This window comes from Mytilus galloprovincialis, chromosome 6 (genome assembly GCF_965363235.1).
Source record: "Mytilus galloprovincialis chromosome 6, xbMytGall1.hap1.1, whole genome shotgun sequence".
NCBI lineage: Eukaryota > Metazoa > Mollusca > Bivalvia > Mytilida > Mytilidae > Mytilus > Mytilus galloprovincialis.
The window spans coordinates 5,024,953-5,050,082 of NC_134843.1; the positions used below are offsets into that span (position 1 = coordinate 5,024,953).

The 25,130-nt window shown below is 33.0% G+C and overlaps 1 protein-coding gene and 1 long non-coding RNA gene across 3 annotated transcripts in view; both read right to left on the reverse strand.

The window, feature by feature from the left end:
• The window catches only part of LOC143078772 (uncharacterized), a 65,241-nt gene extending 45,312 nt beyond the window's left edge, over positions 1-19,929 (reverse strand). For both annotated transcript variants that reach the window (XM_076253734.1, XM_076253733.1), the window contains exons 1-4: positions 19,792-19,929; positions 6,822-6,943; positions 1,695-1,885; positions 453-562 (exon numbers count right to left, since the gene is read on the reverse strand). In XM_076253734.1, coding sequence (XP_076109849.1) covers positions 453-562; positions 1,695-1,885; positions 6,822-6,898 — 378 coding nt within the window. In that variant the 5' untranslated portion in view covers positions 6,899-6,943; positions 19,792-19,929. The remainder of the gene's footprint in view (positions 1-452; positions 563-1,694; positions 1,886-6,821; positions 6,944-19,791) is intronic.
• Positions 19,930-21,322: 1,393 nt separating this feature from the next.
• On the reverse strand, positions 21,323-24,488 carry LOC143077958 (uncharacterized). Its single transcript, XR_012978963.1, has 2 exons — positions 23,952-24,488; positions 21,323-22,814 (listed from the first exon to the last, which is right to left on the reverse strand). It is a non-coding gene; the product is annotated as an uncharacterized LOC143077958 (long non-coding RNA).
• Positions 24,489-25,130: the final 642 nt, after the last annotated feature.

Sequence of the window (25,130 nt, forward strand, 5' to 3'; positions counted from 1 at the left end):
AGGGTTCTTCAGTGATTTCTAGTCCTTAATAAGCTTTCATTTGATGCAAAAATAACAAAGTCAAATATACTTGTTACCCTTTTCTATTAAGCAGGGGAAATTCAAGTTATTATCTGGATATCATTTAGATGTAGCATCAATTATTAGTAACAATGACCTAAAACTTTTCTCTTTAACAATGACCTAAAACTTTTCTCTTTAACAATGACCTAAAACTTTTCTCTTTATCTATATAATGTTCTTGTCGATCAATCAATCAGAACCATCCAGGAAGCATTCATTGGATAGAACACACATGGAAGGACAGACAAAAGGATGGACAAAGCAAAGATGATATTACTTCCTATTTTTGTCAAAGTTTGTATTGTGAGAATATATGCTTAAAGGCTACAACAAATTAATAAATAATTGTCTTAAAATATTTCTTTGACATCATCATGGTTTACACTCACTATAAATTGGTATTCTGAATCAGGTTGTCGAAGTCTTGTACCAATGGCCAGACTTTCACCATTATGGTGACCAAAAGTTACTCTGTCACCTTCATTTAACTGAGTACTATCTGGAAAGAAATATCATTTATTTAAGAATTTATAAGCATAAATAACTCCTGTGATATAATCATATATATAAATTAGAAGATGCGGTATGATTGCCAATGAGACAACTCTTCACAAGAGACCAAATGAAACAGAAAACAACTATAGGTTACTATTCAGCCTTTAACAATGAGTAAAACGCATACCACCATATTTATGAACAGATCTATTGGGTCCAATTCAAACAGGATGCATGCAGATATTGTCTCTTTAAATCCATTATGGCATTCACACGAAAAAAAACATAAAACAAGTTGAACTGTAGTCTTCTTCTTACTAATGAAATTCTTGAACAAATTTTCAATAATCAGGAATTTAAGAGTAAAGAAAAAAATGTTTGAAAATTTGGCAACATATATGTGATCTATGAATAAAACATTTGTCAAAGTTTCATAATTTTTTTACAGAAATAAGTCTGTATAACTGTTATTTTCATGAAATTTTCTAAAACCTGCAGTTTTGGCAAAAATCATCAGAGTGGAATCAAATATGAATATATCTGTTACTCATCATAGTAGACTAACACACTAAAATTTAGCTCAATGTGTGAAGGGGTTAAGACAAAAAGTCTGAATAAGCATTTGTTAGGGAATGACGATTAAGGATGACACCATATGTCCCTGACCACTTTAAATTATTTTAAGGCCTCATGTTTGTAAGATTTGGACAAAAACTTTTCAGTCCATATCTTGAAATTCAATAAGAATCATAATTTTAAATTAATTTTCTGCCCTTGGATGTATCAGTTTTTTATTCATAAAAACTTTCAAAAAATCTTTTCCACATTCTGTTTTGCCTGTCCTAGTCAGGAGCCTGTAATTCAGTAGTTGTCGTATGTTGCTGTATATCATATTGGTTATTCTTGCTTTCTTTGTAGCTAAATCAGGCTGTCCTATGCGGCATGGGTTTTGCTCATTATTGAAGGTCATACAGTCACCTCTAGTTGGTTACTTTTAAGTCAATTGATCTCTGAAAGGATAGTTGTCTCTTTGGCAATCATACCACTTCTTCATATTTTTAAATGTACATATTATTCAACTGTTAACAATATTAAATAAAATCAAAATGTTTTAAGAAACAAATATTATAACATACCTCCAATTTTCAAGTTGTTGACAAAAACCCCATTACGACTGTCATCATACAGAATATGTCTGTTATCTTGTTTAACAACCCTTGCATGTATCCTGGATATATACAACTTCCTGTTTCTATTTGCAGAATCTATGATAAAATCTACCCCCGAATCTCTACCTCGTCCAATTATGCTGACAGAGTTGGTAAAGCTGTAAAATACATATATTACTAAAAAAATCAGAAATTTTGTATTAACGAAAAATTGCTATTGGGAGCAGGATTTCCAAAACTATTTTCAGCCAGTTAAAAAATTTCCTTGATTCAAATTCAAAGTTAAAACATAAACTGTTAAATTGGCGGTGCATCATTCAAAGTGTGCAACATCAGTGTACTTGTATCTGCCTTAGACTCTTTATTTGTGCAAAATAACATTGTCAAAAACTTCACTTTGGTTTTTAAATCTAATACAGGATGTTATCTCAACAGTGGTAAAACATGGACCAGAGACAGATACATAAATTCTGTGTACATTTGTAGAGCATGAATCAGTGTAAGTCGCTCTTTCTACGTTATTTCTTCAAGAAAATATTTGAAATAACGTGAGATAAAGGTATCAATGACAATTTAAACATTTTTTGAAGAAATTAGGATGCATTATTAAAATAGCTTTGAATAGACCAATCAATGTCCTGTTCATAATAAAATTGAGAATGGAAAGGGGGAATGTGTCAAAGAGACAACAACCCGACCATAGAGAAGACAACAGCAGAAGGTCACCAACAGGTCTTCAATGCAGCGAGAAATTCCCGCACCCGGAGGCGTCCTTCAGCTGGCCCCTAAACAAATATATATACTAGTTCAGTGATAATGAATGCCATACTAAACTCCAAATTGTACACAAGAAACTAAAATTAAAAATAATACAAGACTAACAAAGGCCAGAGGCTCCTGATTTTGGACAGGCGCAAAAATGCGGCGGGGGGTTAAACATGTTTATGAGATCTCAACCCTCCCCCTATACCTCTAGCCAATGCAGAAAAGTAAACACATAACAATACCGCACATTAAAATTCAGTTCAAGAGAAGTCCGAGTCTGATGTCAGAAGATGTAACCAAAGAAAATAAACAAAATGACAATAATAGTAAATAACATCAGACTACTAGCAGTTAACTGACATGCCAGCTCCAGACTTCAATTACATTGATTGAAAGATTATGTCTTCATCATATGAATATCAGGCACAATCCTTCCTGTGAGGTGTTTAGTATCATACCATCACAACATATATGAGAAGAACATAACCTGTGTCATGCCAACAACTGGTTTTTAAATAAATGTATTTAGTTCTGATGCAAAGACCCTATAAGTGAATCAATATTAACGCCAATATATGCAATCATTAATGACCTGACAACAGTATCGTAACTTTATCCCTTCTTAATAAGTCTATTTAAGGGTTTTGTTAGCTTCTGAGGTGAATACTGACATTTTTGTGCTTTATAAAAAATAATTCCATAAAATATCTGATGTGAAATACCTGAACATATAAGAAGTCTGCATGTTGAGCTATATTTACGAATGATGTCCTTATACTGATGATAAAATTGAGTTAATGTTTTGACTAGTTTGTGATATCGAAAACCCTGGTGTAATAATTTTTCAGTAATACATAAATGTCTCTTGTTAAAATCTAAAACATTGTTACATACAATAGTTTACCTGTCACCTGAACAGGTAAATTTCAGCTGTTTGACTACTAATTAGCCTTGATGTAGGTATTAAAGTAGGGGTTGTTTTGATAGTACTTAATGATCATGTCACTTTATCACCGGAAATGTGTAGCTGTTAAAGGCAAAATCTTGGGTCAAAAACATTGCAAATTATGTTAAAATGACTGTCTCTTGACTTAAGACAGCCTTGATAAATAAAAAGATGATGACAGTTTCATGCTTTGCCCAGCTGGACTTTTACTGGACATTATGTTCAGTGGACTGTAAAATTATGGTCAAAACTCTACTTTGGCATTAAAATTTGAAAGATTGCATCATAGGCAACATGTGTACTAAGTTTCAAATTGATTAAACTACCTTGACCAAAAATATTAACCTGATGCAGGACAGACAGCCAGACAGAAGGACTAATGAAGAAAGCACAGAAATATAAGTTTCAGCTATGTGTAGGAACTATTTTTGTTTAAATATATGTACAATTTTCTTGTATGTTTCTTTTTAACCAGGTCAGAATTAGTGGATCTATTACATAAGAGGGTCTTGCTCTTTTGTTCATGTAAAAAAAATCAACTGAAGGCTAAAAACAGGCTAAACAGGGTAAGAAGATAACAACACTGCATAGTCATGTCAATTTTGAATATTTCAAATCCAGTATACATGTACAGGTAACAGGTCCAGATAACAGAGTTAATTTGCACTCCAAACAATATATTTTTCAGCTGGAGACAGTTAAATATATTTATTAATAGTACGGAAGCGCATGTATTTGTTTTGGTAAAACATGTTTTTAGAATACCTGTAATGTTTACAATGTATTCCATTGGATCATATTTGTCGCAGTGCGACTTTTAAAACAGGTATTCTAGGTATCCTATGATTTTGGCTCGTGTTCCTCGTGCTTTTTGTTTGATATAGAAGTATTTTGCACAATCTAGATTGTCTAGAAAAAGTGTCGTATTTGAATGATAAACTTACATGCCTTTTTCTTAAGTCTGTTTGCATGATTCTAGTCATTAAATCAGTAGAAAAGATGAACATGTAGCTACATATAGCAGACCAGGGTTTATTTTCTTGTGTTAGAATATATGATGCTTGTTGAAATTTCCAATTTTGAATTATGCACAAAGATGGACCTTTTACTGTACAGGTTGGGAACAACACTCCAAATGAGGCCTAACCCTTATTGAAAGAACATTACAACCCACTGTAAAAAATGATAACCTTTATATTCATATTCTTTGATGAAACTTTTCGCCAAGAACTATGCATCTATCAAGTATTAAATGGTCAAAACATGTCAAAAGAGTTTTGAGATGTTTCTAAACTTATATCTTCTTTATTAATTTGACCCCTCATTTAGAAATGTTGTTCCAAATATAATGAATTTTCCCACTTTTGAGTTAAAAATATTAAAAATTTTCTTTCTTTTTTTTCAACAGTAAAATGACCCCTTGTTTAAGGGACAGTCCTTCAGTTAAGGGACACCACTCATAATTGGTGGGGGGGTCCCAACCTTTTTGTTGGTCTTTGTGAAAAAAAGAATACTACATTGTGCTTTAAATTATTTAATTGAATACAAAAATAATGTATTATGTCAATAAATTAGTGAAAAAACTACTATTCAGTATTATCTTTATGGTAGTACTGTATCATTGAATTTTGTCAATCAGCCATGCTTTTATCCTTAAGCTATGTAAGAACCCTCTTTGCAGATGAAAATTCACCTGCGGCAGTGCCATGTTCACGATTTTACAAGATGAAAACCTAGCATGTTAGAATAATCTTCAGAGAAAAACGTTTTTGATTGGCTTATTAATTTGATCATGAGAAACACAGCATTTGATTGGCTAAACACGATTGTTTTACCTTGGGAACAAAATAAGAACAGATGATTTTCACTAAATGTGTTTTAGAGTTTTTTTAACGATTTTTAATATTTTTTAATAAATGCAAGGACGTATTATAAAACGTCCTTGATAAAGAGTGAAGAGAATGAACACAGGGCGAACGTACTATATTGTCAAAAGAACTCAGGACCAACAGACCAAGGGGAAACATGTAAACAGGGCGAGTCGACCCAATCCAAATTCAAGCATGCGTACTACAAATATCTACATTTAAAACATCCGGTTACAAGTAAACAATGTTCATGAAATCTAATAATTTACATAAATAAAAGGGTACATATTTATGATCGTGATTTGTTTTTCAATCCTAATTTACAAATAAAAAGATTCAGATGCTTAATCATGTGTAAAAATCGGTGTCAAGAATTGGAAGTTGTTATGAAATTGTAATGCACAGAAATGGATGCGGCATAAGGAGGTTGTAACGGCTGTAAAGTGGGCCCCATAGGTCTTCAGAAGACTTGGTCTTCTTCCACCAAAAATCACAGTAGGAAAAGATGAAATATATGGGTCAAGTGAAATACCTATCTAATGAATCACAAAAACAGAGGTGTGTTCAAATAGCTATTATTTTTACTAAAAGTACTTGATGACAGTCTTTTAAGTTGGATGATGAAAATGCATATCTTCAAAAAAATATAATGTTTTGTGTGTGGTACTAGGGTTTATAATTTTCAACCACTGAAAACTTTTAGTCTACCCTTCACAAAGTATTTAATTAGAATTTTTTTAAATATTTAGGAATTTTGGAAAATTCCACCGGACAACCAATCAGACAATAGTTTTAAGATGAATCAATGCAGACAAGATCATTAACTGATGCTCATTAGCTAGTAGATACATTTGTCTTTTAAAATACAACTGACATATAAAGATCGTAATGGTGCTATGTGAATAAATTTATCGGTTTTCAAGAGCAATATTGGCAGCGCGTCATCCCTACAATGGCTTCAACTTCTACGATTGTGAAAATGAACTGGCCTAATGGGGAGATAATTTTGACAAAGTAGAATCCTGACTGTATAGTACTAACTAAGCATGACACATTTAATTTTTGTCAAATATACTAGTAACTTGTTCTTGTCATGTCATACCAAAGAAATTGCTCACAACACTCATCTATCTATTTATCTGATATCGTAACAGTTTTTAGGAAATAAAAACCACTAAGTACAATCATGCTTGACTCGTATATATATAGCGAGACGTGACACCTTTTCTGTTTAAAAAAAGCTTAACGATTAGCTGTTTCTCTGCTGAGCATCACTAAGTTTTGACCATTCAGGTTTATTTTGGCCTAACCAATTGCAGAAGATGATAACTGTATACTCCTACATCGCTTGGGTAAATCAGGGTCACACGAGCCGTGCAAATTAAATAGACTTGCTTGGTCAATAACTATAACGTGTACATGGATGCATTTAGTAGTCAGATAATAACTTCAAACACTTTTAATTGCATTTGACATTAAAAAGAGTTTTGAATCTACTGAATATTTTATACATACTCCATGTGATCCACAGCTAAGGGTAGTGTTTTAGGCGGACCAATTCTACGAAGGTGGAAAATTCTGACGTCTCCCATATTCTTGCAGCTATGATATATCTTCTCTTGCTACATCTTTTTGAACTGAAATGAAAGCATGGGATATCTTGAGATAAAAATTTATGAACAGTTATGAGGAAAACTTGGAACATTTCTGACAATTGCAAAAGCAGTTATTTTAACAGTTTTTGGAATGCTGCAGTAATTTAATGAGGTTAACATGTTTTGATGCCAAGGGCAATGAGACATGACTGAAGGTTCATTGCGAAAGAATCCCCATGGAAATGAGATGTACCAATGCTAATACAACTGCATACCAAATACCATATACTTATTATAAAAGGTTCCCTTTAAGTAAACATTAACCCAAACTAATACATATAAACTAATAATTACAGAGGTCAATAGACCATAACTGAGGGGGCAGGGTCAAATAATTTCTATGGTATTGAGATGTGCCAATGCTAACACAACTGCATACCAAATATCATTGACCTACCACTAGTGGTTCCCCATTAACTGACATAATCACAAACTAATACATGTAAACAAAGCAAAGTAGGGATATATATATACAAGTACCTGGCCACGTTCACTGTGTTCTTGTTAGATGTATTTCTATTTGTATCCATCCGAGTAAAGCCTTTTCAATTAGGCCTTATGTTTTCTCTTTTGAATTGTTCTACTTTTGTTGTTTCAGGACCTTTTATAGCTAACTATGCAGTTTGGGCTTTGCTCATTATTGAAGGCTGTACGATTACCTATAGTTAATAATTTCTGTGTCATTGGTCTCTTGTGGAGAGTGGTCTCATTGGAAATCATACCTCATCTTCTTTTTTAAAGTTTCAAATCAAGACTGTAACTGAGGGGGCAGTGCCAAATAATCTCCATGGTGTTGAGATGTGCCAATGCTAATTCTAATGCAACTGCATACCAAATATCTACCAAAAGTGGTTCATCATGAACTAGACGTTATCACAAACTAATACATTGTTGATGACGCTGACACAGCATACCAGTACCTATGTCATATTTTTTTACTCAGTCAAGGCGAGACAAAAACTGTAAAATATTTTTAGATGACCACTTTAATATCATACAACGGAGATGAAGAGAAATTACCAATTTTGAAGACAATGAAATGATTAATAATAGCAAAAATTCAATTTACAATGGAATACAAATATACATATTGTTCATGTACTAAAGTTACCATTCTTGGATATAAAAATAAACTGTTTTCACAGAGAGATGTCTCACTTTTTTGTAATTTGATTATGCAATTGTTAACATTAAAATAGCAATACTTAACAAGTTACATAAGTTAGGCAAATATTCAAAGTTAATGAACCATGACTGAGGTACTAAGCTAAGCAATCTCCATATAAATGAGATGTGCCAAAGCTTATACAACTGCATACCAAATATCATTGACTTATTATAAGTCTTTTCCTTTAAATAAACCTAAACACAACTATACTTTTCTAAACAGTTAACTACAAAATGTATGTAAAAAGTTTCAGTCTATGAACCATGAAGAGGGGATGGAGCTATATAATCTCCAAGGAAACAATACATTTACTTACAAATGACAATAAATTTGCATACCAAATACCATTGACCTAACATGAACATTTCATCTTAAACTGATCTGATCACAAACTAATACATATAAACAAAGCAAAAGTTTCGAAGTCAATAGATCATGACTAAAGGGGCAGAGCCAAATAATCTCCAAGGAAAAGAGATATACCAATGCTTATACAACTGCATATTAACTATCATTGATCTACCACTAGACTTGTAGAGTTATGCATATATATATTTAATTTATAATCGGACAATTTAACATTACAATGACATAGGGGCGTAGCCAAATAATCTCCATGGAAATGAGATATACCAATGCTTATACAACTGCATATTAACTATCACTGAGGCCATAAAAAAGAATAGGTTTGTTTGCCCAAACGCTACCTACCCAGAACTAGAGGCTCTAAAGAGCCTGTGTCGCTCACCTTGGTCTATGTGACTATTAAACAAAGGAAGCAGATGGATTCATGACAAAATTGTATTTTGGTGATGGTGATGTGTTTGTACATCTTACTTTACTGAACATCCTTGCTGCTTACAATTATCTCTATCTATAATGAACTTGGCCCAGTAGTTTCAGTGGAAAATGTTAGTAAAAATTTACAAATTTTATAAAAATTGTTGAAAATTGACTATAAAGGACAATAACTCCTTAGGGGGTCAATTGACCATTTCGGTCATGTTGACTTATTTGTAAATCTTACTTTGCTGAACATTATTGCTGTTTACAGTTTATCTCTATCTATAATAATATTCAAGACAATAACCAAAAACAGCAAAATTTCCTTAAAATTACCAATTTAGGGGCAGCAACCCAACAACGGGTTGTCAGATTCATCTGAAAATTTCGGGGCAGATAGATCTTGACCTGATAAACAAATTAACCCCCATGTCAGATTTGCTCTAAACGCTTTGGTTTTTGAGTTTATAAGCCAAAAACTGCATTTTACCCCTATGTTCTATTTTTAGCCATGGCGGCCATCTTGGTTGGATGGCCGGGTCATCGGACACATTTTTTAAACTAGATACCCCAAAGATGATTGTGGATAAGTTTGGATTAATTTGGCCCAGTAGTTTCAGAGGAGAAAATTTTTGTAAAAGATTACTAAGATTTACGAAAAATGGTTAAAAATTGACTATAAAGGGCAATAACTCCTATATGGGTCAACTGACCATTTCGGTCATGTTGACTTATTTGTAAATCTTACTTTGCTGAACATTATTGCTGTTTACAGTTTATTTTTATCTATAATAATTTTCAAGATAATAACCAAAAACAGTAAAATTTCCTTAAAATGACCAATTCAGGGGCAGGAACCCAACAACTGGTTGTCCGATTTATCTGAAAATTTCAGGGCAGATAGATCTTGACCTGATAAACAATTTAGCACCTGTCAGATTTGCTCTAAACGCTTTGGTTTTTGAGTTATAAGCCAAAAACTGCATTTTACCCCTATGTTCTATTTTTAGCCATGGCGGCCATCTTGGTTGGATGGCTGGGTCATCAGACACATTTTTTAAACTAGATACCCCAAAGATGATTGTGAATAAGTTTGGATTAATTTGGCCCAGTAGTTTCAGAGGAGAAGATTTTTGTAAAAGATTACTAAGATTTACGAAAAATGGTTAAAAATTGACTATAAAGGGCAATAACTCCTAAAGGGGTCAACTGACCATTTCGGTCATGTTGACTTATTTGTAAATCTTACTTTGCTGAACATAATGGCTGTTTACAGTTTATCTCTATCTATAATAATATACAAGATAATAACCAAAAACAGCAAAATTTCCTTAAAATTACCAATTCAGGGGCAGCAACCCAACAACAGGTTGTCAGATTCATCTGAAAATTTCAGGGTAGATAGATCTTGACCTGATAAACAATTTTACCAATGTCAGATTTGCTCTAAATGCTTTGGTTTTTAAGTTATAAGCCAACCAGGTGCTCCGCAGGGCGCAGCTTTATACGACCGCAGAGGTCGAACCCTGAACAGTTGGGGCAAGTATGGACAAAACATTCAAGCGTGATACAGCTCTGAATTTGGATTGTGATCAAATTTTTGACATTACATGGGTTTTTTTTACACAAAACAAATGTCAAGATTTTACAAATCAATTAAAGATTTCTTCTTCAAACTTTTTAAATCTAAAATTAAATAGTTGACACAGCATAGGTTTCTGACACAGAATGAATGTGGTCTAATGAACTTAAAAAGTTTTTTTTTGCCTTTGAGCAATTCACTATGCTGTTGAATATTAATCCTCTCAAAAAAATGTTTGAAGAAATTTTCTTTTTATTTATGAAATCTGAAATGAGAAAAATTTAAACCCCCCCCCCCTTTTTTTTCACATCCCCGTTTCCCTTTTTCCAAAACTGATATCAATTCAAATTTCTAATGGAGTTTGCAACGATAACTACTCTTTTAAATACATCATAAAATATTAAAATGTAAAATAAAGTGCTTCAGGGACTAAACTTAACTGTTTTTGTCTAGGGGCCAGCTGCCCCCCCCCCCCCCCTAAGATATTTTGTTCAGGGGCCCAGTTGAAATTTTAGGAGCCCAACCAATCTTTATACAAAAAGACTAAATGAAAATATCACTGAATGGTAAAGATTGGTTGGTAGTAAAAGTGAATATACATTGTTTATTGTATAAAACAATAAAAAAAAAACTTCATCAGCAACATTTTATATTGGCAAATTTCCAATGAAGTTATTTACATAAAGTTATTGGCAAATAAAAATAGAAAATGACATCATAGTCATGTCTGGCAAATGTCCAACATACATTATCTTAAAACATTTTAGATAAGATAAGGAAAAAAAACTTCATCAGCAACATTTTATATTGGCAAATTTCCAATGAAGTTATTTACATAAAGTTATTGGCAAATAAAAATAGAAAATGACATCATAGTCATGTCTGGCAAATTTCCAACATATATTATCAACTACTATTCTATACAAAGAAAGATAACTCCAATTGAAAATTAATTGCTATTGCACAATATTGTGCAATTAGATATTATTTCTTGCTATTGTGCAATACTGTGCATTTGAAAATTTCTTGCTATTGCACAATACTTGATATGGAATCCTGATTTGGACCAACTTGAAAACTGGGCCCATAATCAAAAATCAAAGTACATATTTAGATAAAGCATATCAAATAAGCCCAAGAATTTAATTTTTGTTAAAATCAAACTTAGTTTAGGCCTAAAATAAAATTTCATTTGTTTGGCATTGCCGCCCGACCCACTGAAAAACTTGCCGCCCAAATAATTTTATTTGCGTTTCAGAAATTTATTTTTTTTTATTTAAAAAAAAATCGAAATTGTGCCGGAATTTGATCGTATCCGCCGAGTTTGTTCCTGGCTTTACTTATTTCAAATCACGATCTTAAAAGCGCTTGCCTTACACAGTAATGGGAGCAAACATTTAAATGACATGGAATAGAAAAAGTTTGCCAAAAGTAATGTCAAAGAGGCCGGCAGGGGAAAGCATCAATGCATTGGTTAAGGGAGATAGATTTTATCAAAAATCAAATGTTCAGCTATTCTTTGAAAGAAACGTTCTGAGAGACCTTGTAGAGGACTCAAGTTTTATCTTTTGTAAAGGCTAAAAGCAGAAACAGATGATTTCTGCTCGACTTTGTCGCTTCATGAGATAGAAGTTTTTCACCGGGACATCACAGAACAAATATGCGTGGCTCTTACATTTGTTGAACTTATTAAATATTTGAAATGTATCATTGACAAATTTTCCCTTGAACCAGAGAACAAAGTATCTACTATAGTCAGAACCACAATGATGCATTCAAGATAATTATGGCTGTAAGCACTAAAGCCCATAGACCAAAACGGGCCAGATTTACAGGTTAATAGTAGTTTTGTACCAGTAGATGCTAGCCTGGTACAAAACATACATATTTTAAAGACTAGCATCTTGTGTCAATTGAAGCACTTCCCCCTTTTCTTGCCTTTCTTCTTAACATGAATAAAATAATTCTTAAAACATAAAAGATACTGACAGAAACATATTTATAAATGTATCTAGTGTACTAGTGATGAATAAAATCCCTTCCTTTTCCACAATTCTAAGGGCTCATTAATTTATCTGTATTCATGTAATACATGTCCAGATTTCTGTTAATCAAACAAGCATTACAACCCATAATTTATTTATCTGCAAAAATTGTCTGTCCTGCTGCATATTTCCATTTTGAATTTATCGTACGTTTTAAACCTATAGCCCTGAAAAACCTTGCACTAATGGATAATATTAGTATAAACACCATGTCTATTTGTGCCAACCTTCCAAATTTTTAATATTTTGCTATCCTTATTTGGTACAGATCCTATATCCTCAAAACTTATCAGGGGCAGTAGGCGTGTTTGTATGGTAGTTCGTCACACCTTTCATGTATGATTACTAGCCTCTAGGTATTGGTTTGAGCCCTAGTTGGGCAGTTGCAAAATTAAGGTTTGATTTTCATGTCATATGTGATAAGGTTAATCAGTTTCTTCCCGCAGGTTGCCGCCGTTTTCCTTCAAGTACTACGGTTTAATAGTATGCCAACAAAACTGACTGCCATGAAATTACATACGGTGTAGAAAGTGATGTTTATAAAACCAAAGCAAACAATAAAAGTTTTAAATCTTTGTCCATTTGTACAAGGAGCCGTAGTGGTTGAGCCATTTAACTTATGGTAATTTTACCAAACTGTGACCACAAGATGTGACATCAGGCCTCTGTTCAATTGGCAGTCCCACAATAAAAGTTCAATTTTCACGTCATGCATTGTACATTTTATATGGTTAATTTGTCAGTTTCCTGCCTCAGTTCTGTGTTTTTTTCTGGGTCCTTTGGTTAACTCTGCCGACAAAACTGACTGTCTTACATGAAATTATCCATATGATGTAGAATGTGACATTGACGGTTGACCCCGTTCAAAGAAACCACCAGCATGTACACACAACAATGCTGCAATGCTTTAGACAACATTGGTCTAGAGACTTCATGATTTACATGTATAAAGCTTTTAAATGTAAAAAAAAAAAAAAAATCCCTACCTACCTACCCACCTGCTGATAGTGTGGGTCGGCAATGCCAAACAAACAATTTTTTAAGGGTGGCCTTAATTTTGGACCCTTTGGACCTTAATGTAGACCAATTTGAAAACAGGACCAAAAATGAAGAATCTACATACACAGTTAGATTTGGTATATCAAAGAACCCCATTTATTCAATTTTTGATGAAATCAAACAAAGTTTAATTTTGGACCCCGATTTGGACAAACTTGAAAACTGGGCCAATAATCAAGAATCTAAGTACATTTTTAGATTCAGCATATCAAAGAACCTAACTGATTCATTTTTTGTCAAAATCAAACTAAGTTTAATTTTGGACCCTTTGGACCTTAATGTAGACCAATTTGAAAACGGGACCAAAAGTTAAGAATCTACATACACAGTCATGACAGTTAGATTCGGCATATCAAAGAACCCCAATTATTCAATTTGGATGAAATCAAACAAAGTTTAATTTTGGACCCTTTGGGCCCCTTATTCTGTTGGGACCAAAACTCCCAAAATCAATACCAACCTTCCTTTTATGGTCATAAACCTTGTGTTTAAATTTCATAGATATCTATTTACTTATACTAACGTTATGGTGCGAAAACCAAGAAAAATGCTTATTTGGGTCCCTTTTTGGCCCCTAATTCCTAAACTGTTGGGACCTAAACTCCCAAAATCAATACCAACCTTCCTTTTGTAGTCATTAACATTGTGTTTAAATTTCATTGATTTCTATATACTTAAACTAAAGTTATTGTGCGAAAACCAAGAATAATGCTTATTTGGGCCCTTTTTTGGCCCTTAATTCCTAAACTGTTGAAACCAAAACTCCCAAAATCAATCCCAACCATTCTTTTGTGGTCATAAACCTTGTGTCAAAATTTCATAGATTTCTATCAACTTAAACTAAAGTTATAGTGCGAAAACCAAGAAAATGCCTATTTGGGCCCTTTTTGGCCCCTAATTCCTAAAATGTTGGGACCAAAACTCCCAAAATCAATACCAACCTTCCTTTTGTGGTCATAAACCTTGTGTTAAAAAATTTCATAGATTTCCATTCACTTTTACTAAAGTTAGAGTGCGAAAACTAAAAGTATTCGGACGACGACGACGACGACGACGCCAACGTGATAGCAATATACGACGAAAAATTTTTCAAATTTTGCGGTCGTATAAAAACTGCATTTTACCCCTATGTTCTATTTTTAGCCATGGCGGCCATCTTGGTTGGATGGCTGGGTCATCAGACACATTTTTTAAACTAGATACCCCAAAGATGATTGTGAATAAGTTTGGATTAATTTGGCCCAGTAGTTTCAGAGGAGAAGATTTTTGTAAAAGATTACTAAGATTTACGAAAAATGGTTAAAAATTGACTATAAAGGGCAATAACTCCTAAAGGGGTCAACTGACCATTTCGGTCATGTTGACTTATTTGTAAATCTTACTTTGCTGAACATAATGGCTGTTTACAGTTTATCTCTATCTATAATAATATACAAGATAATAACCAAAAACAGCAAAATTTCCTTAAAATTACCAATTCAGGGGCAGCAACCCAACAACAGGTTGTCAGATTCATCTGAAAATTTCAGGGTAGATAGATCTTGACCTGATAAACAATTTTACCAAATGTCAGATTTGCTCTAAATGCTTTGGTTTTTAAGTTATAAGCCAAAAACTGCATTTTACCCCTATGTTCTATTTTTAGCCGTGGCAGCCATCTTGGTTGGTTGGCCAGGTCACCGGACACATTTTTTAAACTAGATACCCCAAAGATAATTGTGGCCAAGTTTGGATAAATTTGGCCCAGTAGTTTCAGAGGAGAAGATTTTTGTAAAAGATTATTAAGATTTACGAAAAATGGTTAAAAATTGACTATAAAGGGCAATAACTCCTAAAGGGGTCAACTGATCATTTCGGTCATGTTGACTTATTTGTAAATCTTACTTTGCTGAACATTATTGCTGTTTACTGTTTATCTCTACCTATAATAATATTCAAGATAATAACCAAAAACAGCAAAATTTCCTTAAAATTACTAATTCAGGGGCAGCAACCCAACAACGGGTTATCCGATTCATCTGAAAATTTCAGGGCAGATAGATCTTGACCTGTTACACAAGTTTACCCCATGTCAGATTTGCTCTAAATGCTTTGGTTTTTGAGTTATAAGCCAAAAACTGCATTTTACCCCTATGTTCTATTTTTAGCCATGGCGGCCATCTTGGATGGTTGGCCGGGTCACCGGACACATTTTTTAAACTAGATACCCCAATGATGATTTTGGCCAAGTTTGGTGTAATTTGGCCCAGTAGTTTCAGAGGAGAAGATTTTTGTAAAAGTTAACGACGCCAGACGACGACGGACGACAGACGACGGACGACAGACGACGGACGACGGACGCCAAGTGATGGGAAAAGCTCACTTGGCCCTTTGGGCCAGGTGAGCTAAAAAAGCTGCTTACTAAAATTCTTTTATTGTCCTGATTTGAAGAAGTTTTTTTTAATCAGATAGGCATGAAGACTAATAAACACCCGATACTTCAATTTCTCTTTTTGAAAAAAAAAAAAAGAAAATGCCTACCTACCTACCCACTGTCTCAACCTTTGGGTAGGGTTTGGGCAAACCAAAATATTTTTAATTGTGGCCTGATCTACCATTAGACTTGTAGAGTTATGCATATATATATATATATATAATCGGACAATTTAATATTATATTACAATTACATAGGGGCGTAGCCAAATAATCTCCATGGAAATGAGATATACCAATGCTTATACAACTGCATATTAACTATCATTAATCTACCACTAGACTTGTAGAGTTATGCATATATATATTTAACCGGACAATTTAACATTACAATGTAGATGAATGCAAAATGGTTTTGTGCAGGAAAAATTATGCAATTAAGCGAATTATGCTATTTTAAAAGCGGTATGCAATTAAGTGGAGTCAACTGCATTTACTTTTAAACTTGTACAGTGATTCAATATAATGATAATTGCTTGTGTTATTTGGCATGAAATTATGTTCTGTTGTACGTCTTATTTTGTACTTGTTTAAAAAAGGGGATGCTGATAGTGTATATCAATATAATAGCATGTGTTTGACTTTTAAAACTATTGTCTTTGTAACTGGATTCAAATTTTTTTTTTAATCTAAATTTTCAAAAGATTAGAATTTACTGTTCAAAATGTTATTAAATAATGCAATCAATCACCTATCTTGATAAAGTTCCTACATGTATCCGGTGTGTCAATCTACCTGTAGAAGTGATTAGCCATCTTTAGCCCGATATCCCCTTGGGTTTTAAAACTGTAACAAGGAGGATCATAACATATACAGCCCAAAGGTTATGCAATTACAGGCAATTGATAATAATTGCTAAGAAAATGGCTACATAAACAAAAATAAATTTTGACAATGGTGGGCCTTTGGCAGGGACAAATTAACAATGGCACAGGTTATATAACGGTGGCAGAAGATATTTAAACAATGGTGGTGCCCCTCCCATCATCATGAAACAGGTCATGGAGATAGCTGATACTGATTGGGGTGATGTCCAACAATGTATTTCAAAGCTAACAGCAGCCAATGATTTAAAGGATTTAGACAATAACAGACAATAAAATAAATGGAAACATTAACATTCTGGCAAATCTACAAACAGAAAACTTTTTTATGAGGGACCAGAGATTCTCTAGTCGATGTACAAAATGGATGACATGAAACAGGATCTGTTGTGTACATCTTTGCGCCTTACAACTATGAAACAATATTGATCACTGACAAATATCAAAATCTGTAAAATTGTATGGACCCGAATTTGATTTATAATATCAAGAAATTCAGGTCTGTCAAATTTTACCGAGTTTATTTTATTCTCTCCGGAAGTGACTTTTTTTGGGAAATTCTGGGAAACCATTTTCAAGCTAAAGTAAATATTTGTTCACCTCAAATGGAATCTTATCTTAATTTATTATTTCTTTTGGATATTTCTGGAAATATTTTGCATCAATAAACACACAAAAGGTAGGACTTAAAAACTACATAAAAATGTCAAGCTGGCAATGAAAATTTCATGTCAAAATTGGCCAATGGGTGTCAAAACTATAAAAGTCCAGAAGGAAAAAACAGTATCAGCATTATTACGTCGTAGGAAGGAGTCACAAAAAATTTTTAAATAGTCTTTCAAGGCGTCATTACTATTTGGCCCTGTTACAGATTCTCAATCAGCTGTACTAGACCTTGACTGTCAAGTTTTGGGTCCAATACAGCTAACCTCAAATCTATCACAGGGAAAATACAGAAACAGCCAGTTAAAAGCGCTATATGTCTCAACCAACCCTAATTATTGTTGTGTCATATGTTTTCGTATCATCCACATTTCATCAGTTGCGATTTGACACGCATATATTGTGTCATTTTTTTTTTTTTTATATTTACAACCACCAAAACACTACAACTTGACAAGTTTAAAACATATTCAAGTCGCTTCAAAAGATTTTTGAACAAATTTCATAAAACTGACATGATGACCCATTTTTATTTAATGTCAAAATATGCATTACTAGAATAGTTGTTGAGAAATTTTCTAAAGAGTGACATGAAGTACAGCTATGTCGTATACCTGTCTGACACTGGATCTTCAAGACATGTGAGTGTCATGTGATTTTTTTTGTCGTTTTTATTACAAACCAGCGAGTTAAAATTAACAGGGTTCTTATATAAAATTGTTGTTCAAACTCCATTAATTCAATATTCTACTGACAATTCTTTTCATACAGCTAAATACATAAAGATGAAAAACAGTCTTAGCTTTTACATTTTGAAAACTGCATTTAAAATTCATAAAAATAATGTTTTTTGTAGAAACCCAGTGTCTGAAATTTTTTTACAATGTTATAATTTCAGAACATGAAACATCAACCTAAAACTATTTACCACTTAGTTTTAGTACTGAAAAAGAATTAAATAACTGTTTTTTATGATTCAAGCAATAACCAGAACCAAGACTTTGGAAAATACTTATTTCCCGTGTATTTGAAATATATTTCGATCTTTAATTAATTTTTTTATTTGAATTTATTGGATCGATGGCACCTTTGTTGACAAAAACAAGTGTCTTGTGTTTTCAACCTATTTAAAAAACGGGTCTAAAGTCGGAAATGACATGTCGTACAAATCAGGAATTGGTTATAAATTTGATATCAAAGTTTATAACAAAGTAATAGAGGCGATCAAACTTATGACTTAATGAATTAAATGGTTACATATACAACATTAAGATATAAAATATTATTTTGATATCTTTTTTGGACAAGTTGTACACATTTCAAAATGAGGCACATTGGAAGCCTTGTATGGTCTTGTATATATTCATGTTTTTGTTAAATACTTTAGTTAATGCATTGTGAAGTGAGGTTGGTGAGTATTGTCTGTAATTTTCACTGACAGACTGTTTTTTCTGTAAATAAAAATTAACTGATATTTCATTTTTCGGTAAAAAGCTGTAAGGAGCATGCACATTTCCATATGCAAATTACCTGTAAGTATTACAACTAACCAAATGACAGTCATGTGACTTAATGACCTTGAAGTTAACTTTGCATGCAAAAAGACCTCTGACATATTTTTAGAAAATTTGTTTATTTTAGATCGTTTATTTGGGAAGGTTATACTAGTATTAGTGGAAGAGTACGAAAATGTGATATCAAATAAAAATCATAAATACTTGATTATTATAACTTAATTTGGAAAATCTTCACCACACGTGGTACATGTATCATTTGCTATTGTTACTTAATATAGCAGCCCAATATGACGTCACATGGGCATGCGCATCATACAGGAAGTGAAAGTAGAATTAGGTCGAAAGCGTAAGACGATCGAAAACACAATACGAGACGATTCAAAAACACACATCACACGAGGATTAAGGTAACCCACTTTTGCACAAGTGGGACCAAATATATTTTCAATTATGACTTTAACAGTTCAATACCTAGCCTATAGCTACTAAATGGTCACTTTGGTCAAGTTAACAAGTATTGCCAAGTACAATGTAGACCAGAGCTTATATACATTGATACACTGAAACAAATATGAAACATTTGCAAAAACGATCATAATAATGGCGGGAAAAAAATAACAAATTTACCAATATCTGATGATGCATAAAAGAAACATTCAGCCTCACGAAGTCACACTAAATGAATTTGAAATTTGACTATTCACATATTTATCATACCTTCATAATTAAACTATGATCTTCAAATCATAAATTTGGCTTAAATCTCAATTTCATGTGTCTGTTAGTGTTATCTGTTATCATGTTTTTTTCTGCCGCCAAGATTAAATTCTTTCGGAACTTCTCTGCTTCTGAAACTGAAACCGAAAGTAATGTATTACGTAATCCGACACGCGCATGACTTTCCGAAAATAGAAAAATATTTCGGTCAATTCTCTACGCGGCCTAAACTATTGCATATTAAATAAAATCGTCAAGTATTAAAACTTTTACATTACAGGATACATCAATGGATATTTCAGGGATCCCGAAAAATTTTCATGATTTTAATGTAACAAGTGTGGACACAGATCAGTATGGATGGTCCCGGAGAAAACTAGTTTCGTTTTCAATGTTTATAGGTGTCAGACCACCAATTAAAAATCCCTATCTCTTCAACCAAATTTTGCAATTTTCACAGCTTTCTAAATAAGTTTAACTTCATAGAAACCAGGTATATCCTTAATTGTACATGTATCAGCTTTCTACATGCCAATTTTCACCATACCTTTAAAGCCTTCTAACAAAATAACTGACCTTCAAACAGAGGTACACCAAAAAAATACACCTGGTTTTCTGGAAATCTAAAATTAGTATACTATGGAGCGCATTAATCCTCAATTTAATTTTTTAATGCAAACTCATAGACAAGTAAATTTTGGCTCAAAATGATCTATTTCTCTTTCACCAAAAGTTTCATTTCTGCAAATTTGTTGGTTAGTTTAAGTAAACAAGGACATCAAAAGCACTATTTCGTGTCAGAGTAGGGCTACTTTTTCATACGTTCTAAATTGGAGGGAGTAATTGGTGGTCTGACACCTATAATAAAAAGAAATACATATTAACGAAAGGCGTTATGTTGAAGGCCGTGCGATAATTTGTTGTATATAAACAACATTTGGGATTGGATTAATAGTTCATGCTTCCTCTTCGATTTTTTTTTTATTTAAAGTACTTGAACTGAGTTTCTCCAAGGATTCGTATAGTAAGATCTTACTATACAAATCCTTGGTTTCTCACGGCCACAAATTCTATTAGATATAATAGTATGATAAAGTTCATTTGTAAAAAAAAATATAGCGAAATCCTATCTTAAAAAAAAAAGATTTATACCCGCAAGCCCCCTTAACACAATCAAGTGTTTTATCTAGTCATACTCGGTTGAAAATTTGGGTCAAAACCATTTTTTGAAAATTTGCTCTGAACCTTTTAAAAAAAGAGAATTAAATACAAATTTCACACATTTATGGTGACCATGAATGTTACAGGATAGTGCAGAAAGTGTCTCGATGTTAAAAAGACTTTGTTGAGACATGCTGAAACCATGGATTCTTAGCCGGAAGAATCCAAACATAGAGCTTCAGAATAGTTTAGTTATCTTGGTCAATTTGCAAAAGAAAGGCACTTTTAATCCATGCAGACCAAAGTTGTAATTGTAAGTTCATCCCTAATTCTGATTTAGTCAGTAAAACCATAAAATGAAGAAACTAAATCTGTGTCATATATTTAAAATTGTTATGTAAACATATACTAGTAACATATAATTAAAAATAGAGGAGCCATAGCAATGTAATTTATCACGGGAAATCTAAAGTGGATGGAAAAATATAACAACGAGGAATATCTAATAAAAAAATATCAATGAAAAAAATTGAGAATGGAAACATGTCAGAGACAATAAGCTGACCAATGAGTAGATTAAGATTTTCCCTTTTTTCTATATTTTTAATATTTAAGCCCCCCTTTTTCTCTACTCTTATTTCTATTTCTTTAATGTCTCTATGTGTGTGACTGTCTCTGTATATAAATAATTCAGCATGATTCCCGACTAGCATAATTAAAAGTTGAAAAAAATATGAGTTATGAACAACTAACACCAAACAACTCCTTCATTTATCGCCACTTTCAGCATACTTGTGCTATTTCAGTTTGTCACGATTGGTGTGAAAAGCCGAAGTGACAGGAGAGCATTTTACCGTCAGAGATAGAGCCAAATTTACCTGGTTTTTTTTAACATATGGATCGTTTGGGCAACAAAAATACCTGCACAAATTCAGGAATATGGCCGTTATTATCTATTCGTTTGTTTGGATGTGTTAGTGGTTTTGATTTTATCATTTGAGTACGGACTTTCCGTTTTGAGTTTCTCTCGGAATTCGGTATTTACATTTCTTTTCAATCTTCCTTCTAAAAACACAGTATCATGAATCCATGTGTGTTCTTTGGAGTTTTAACAATATTAGCAATAAAGTAAAACAGATGACCAAGATGTATAAACGCCTTATATTCATCCAATAATTACCTCAGACGGGTATTCTTAGCAAAAAACCAAAATTCTGATGAAGGGGGTGCAATATACGAATGTCTTTTGGATAAAAATTGATTCACGTTGATTGGAAACATATTTTGATACCATTTCTTTTTAAATAGACGTAAGCAGATATGGTATGAGTGCCAATGAAAAAACTCTCCATCCAAGTCATAATTTGTAAAAGTATTTGAACCCGAATAAAAGTTTATAGATTCTTGGATGTTACAAGTAGATATTTAATAATGATGTTAAGGTTTCAACTGAAGTCCTGATGTTTTTTCAGTCATTTTTGATTTCTGTAAACAAAATTTCGTGGTGCATTTCTTCTTTTTTACTGGATCCGACATGTTGCTACACAACGAACACAGCATGTTTGTTAATTCACCCAAAATCCTAGGAATTCTATCATCAGGATATCTTTTGTCTCCGAACAGCTCGTTTTGGAGCTTTGTTTTGACAGCTGATGCAGCAGCAGACATTGGGGCGTTCTTGCTTCCGGTCGATTGACAAAATTTCTTAGTGCACTTTTTTCGTTTATTTGAGTCGGAAATTTTGCTACATGCTTTACATGCCATGTCTGATAAAATTGGAATGACTGATTCTGGACCAATTATTCTTTTCCAATTCGTAAAATCTTTCCGGAGTTTGACATAATTCAATTGGCTGCTTACTTCTACAATAAAAACGTATGTTTATTAATTTTTAGTGTGTACATCAGTCACCAATTGACATATGGTCTTACTTCAAAAAAATATTTCAACTATACAGTTTTTTTTTAGTGGGGTCCTATTGGTACTTTTAGCGAAAGGTATGAAGCTTTACTATATTTCAAGGAGATTACAAGCGAGACATTTGTATCTTTAAATAGACTATCGTGCTTCATTCATCTAGACTAACATGTTGTTTACCGAGACCAGAAATTAAGATACGAACCGGACAAACTAATCAATCCTTTTAAAAAAACTTATTTTAAAAGGTTACTAATTTAAAACTGTACTTAGAGTATTGTTTTTATTGGTACACATATTGATTTTGTTATCAGTAAATTAAAACTATATTAAATATTATTTTTTCACACTTTCACGGTTCAACAATCTGTCAATACTTTTTGGCATTGCACAAGGTCATGTTTTTCTCTAACTGTTTATGACGTCTAATCCATTGGATGCTGAATGTATACTAATTGATCTTTTAGCCTTGTATGTATATATATATGATTTCTCCTTTTTGTTGTTATTGGCTTTGCACTAGCTGTCAGTAGCTGTGAGAACTCTCAGATCTGTTCTTTTTGACTATTTTGTTGTTCGGGATGTTAGTCCGTTAGTTTTCTCAATTGACCTGTTTCATACTTTTCATGTCGGATGCATTTTATAGCCGACCATGCATGCAGTATAAGTTTTTTTCATTTCATTGTTGAAGGCTGTATGGTTGCCTATAATTGCTTACATCCTCTTCATTTGAACTTTGATGGATAGTTGTCTCATTGGCAACATCTCTTTTTTTTTTATATAGCTTCAGAGCTCGTGATATTCAGGTGTGTGCATTTTGTAAAGTTATAACTCGTATATATGGCTGAAATAAATATTTTGAGTTGGTGGTTGGTGTTAGGTTTTTTCATCAACCAATCCTCATTGTCAGATCTAGATGTCTACGCCAAGAAGTGAGGCAGACTTAACTACTATCTATTAATTCTTTATAAAACAAGGGAGTTAAAGAGTATTGCTAGCTTCTTTTATTTTCTCTGCACCTTACTGTTGTTTCATGTAGTTTAGTACACAATAAAAAACAAATATAAGACTACAATTCTTACCTGTATTTTTTGATTTACCAGTACTGCAATATACTATGGACAAAGATATAGATACAAGTATACAACTAGATAATATTATCATTGTGATTCCCCCTGGTAAACAGATACTCCAAGATAAATCCAGCTATATGATTGAACTGAAATTATTATTATGAAAAGTGCGTATAGTTTAACATGGATAAATAGCTTGAAGCAATTAAAGTTTTAGTGACAGAAACATGCGAATCAGATGAAAAGTTTAAACCTAGATGTTCCCATGTATAATTTATCATCCTAGCAAAGGTTGTCAGTACATGATGTAAACAGCACAAAAAACACAAGGTTTTCCAAGAATAATCGCTTAGCGTAATTTGGGAGCTGTTTAACATTGAGCTCTTGAACTACACTTTAGCACTCATTGTCCGAGTAGGAATAAAGAAGATTCAGTGGTTGATTAATTGGTTGAATTCTCCTTAACTTCAAATCTTATATGCAATGGATATTCAGAACGAGAACACATAAAAAATAAAACCAATTTGTAGCTTCTTTAAAGTGGATCGGCATGGATGTAGGGCGTTACATTTCAACTGAAGGAATATGTGGTATGTAAGGGATAGACAGACATTTCGCATAAAGAACATAAAAGTGTGCTTGTGTTATATAATTAGCAGAAGGCGTGCCACTATCTCTAGATTTGACATTACTATAGTCTTAAATGGCGTGACTCAGCTATTATGCGACCCTCCAAGCATTGATTTGATTTTATTTGCCGCCAGGGAGAATTTCAGGTGACCTAGTAAAATTACAAGTAGACTCTCCGATTAAACCTGAAATATACGGAAGCCTCCGGTAGGGTCGGTGGAAAAGGGGGGGGGGGGGTATTTTTAAGTCATCATTATAACGACTTAGCCGACTCGTTGAAACGACACAAATTACTCATTTAAACTAATATGTCTTTTATATATTCAACTATACGGTATGGTTTTTTTTCTGAAGGCCGCTCGGTAACCTATAATTATTAGTTTAAACATATTTATTAACAGTGGGTTGGGAAACAATTTATTGCAACTTTTATTAATCCCACTCCACTTTGCGTGTGCTAGTGCTGCCTTGTCTGCTCTTTTTCTAAATCTACAAGGGTATCTTTAACGTGCAAGATATATGACTCTCTAAAAGTTTTCTCCCCCGAACGGGGATTGA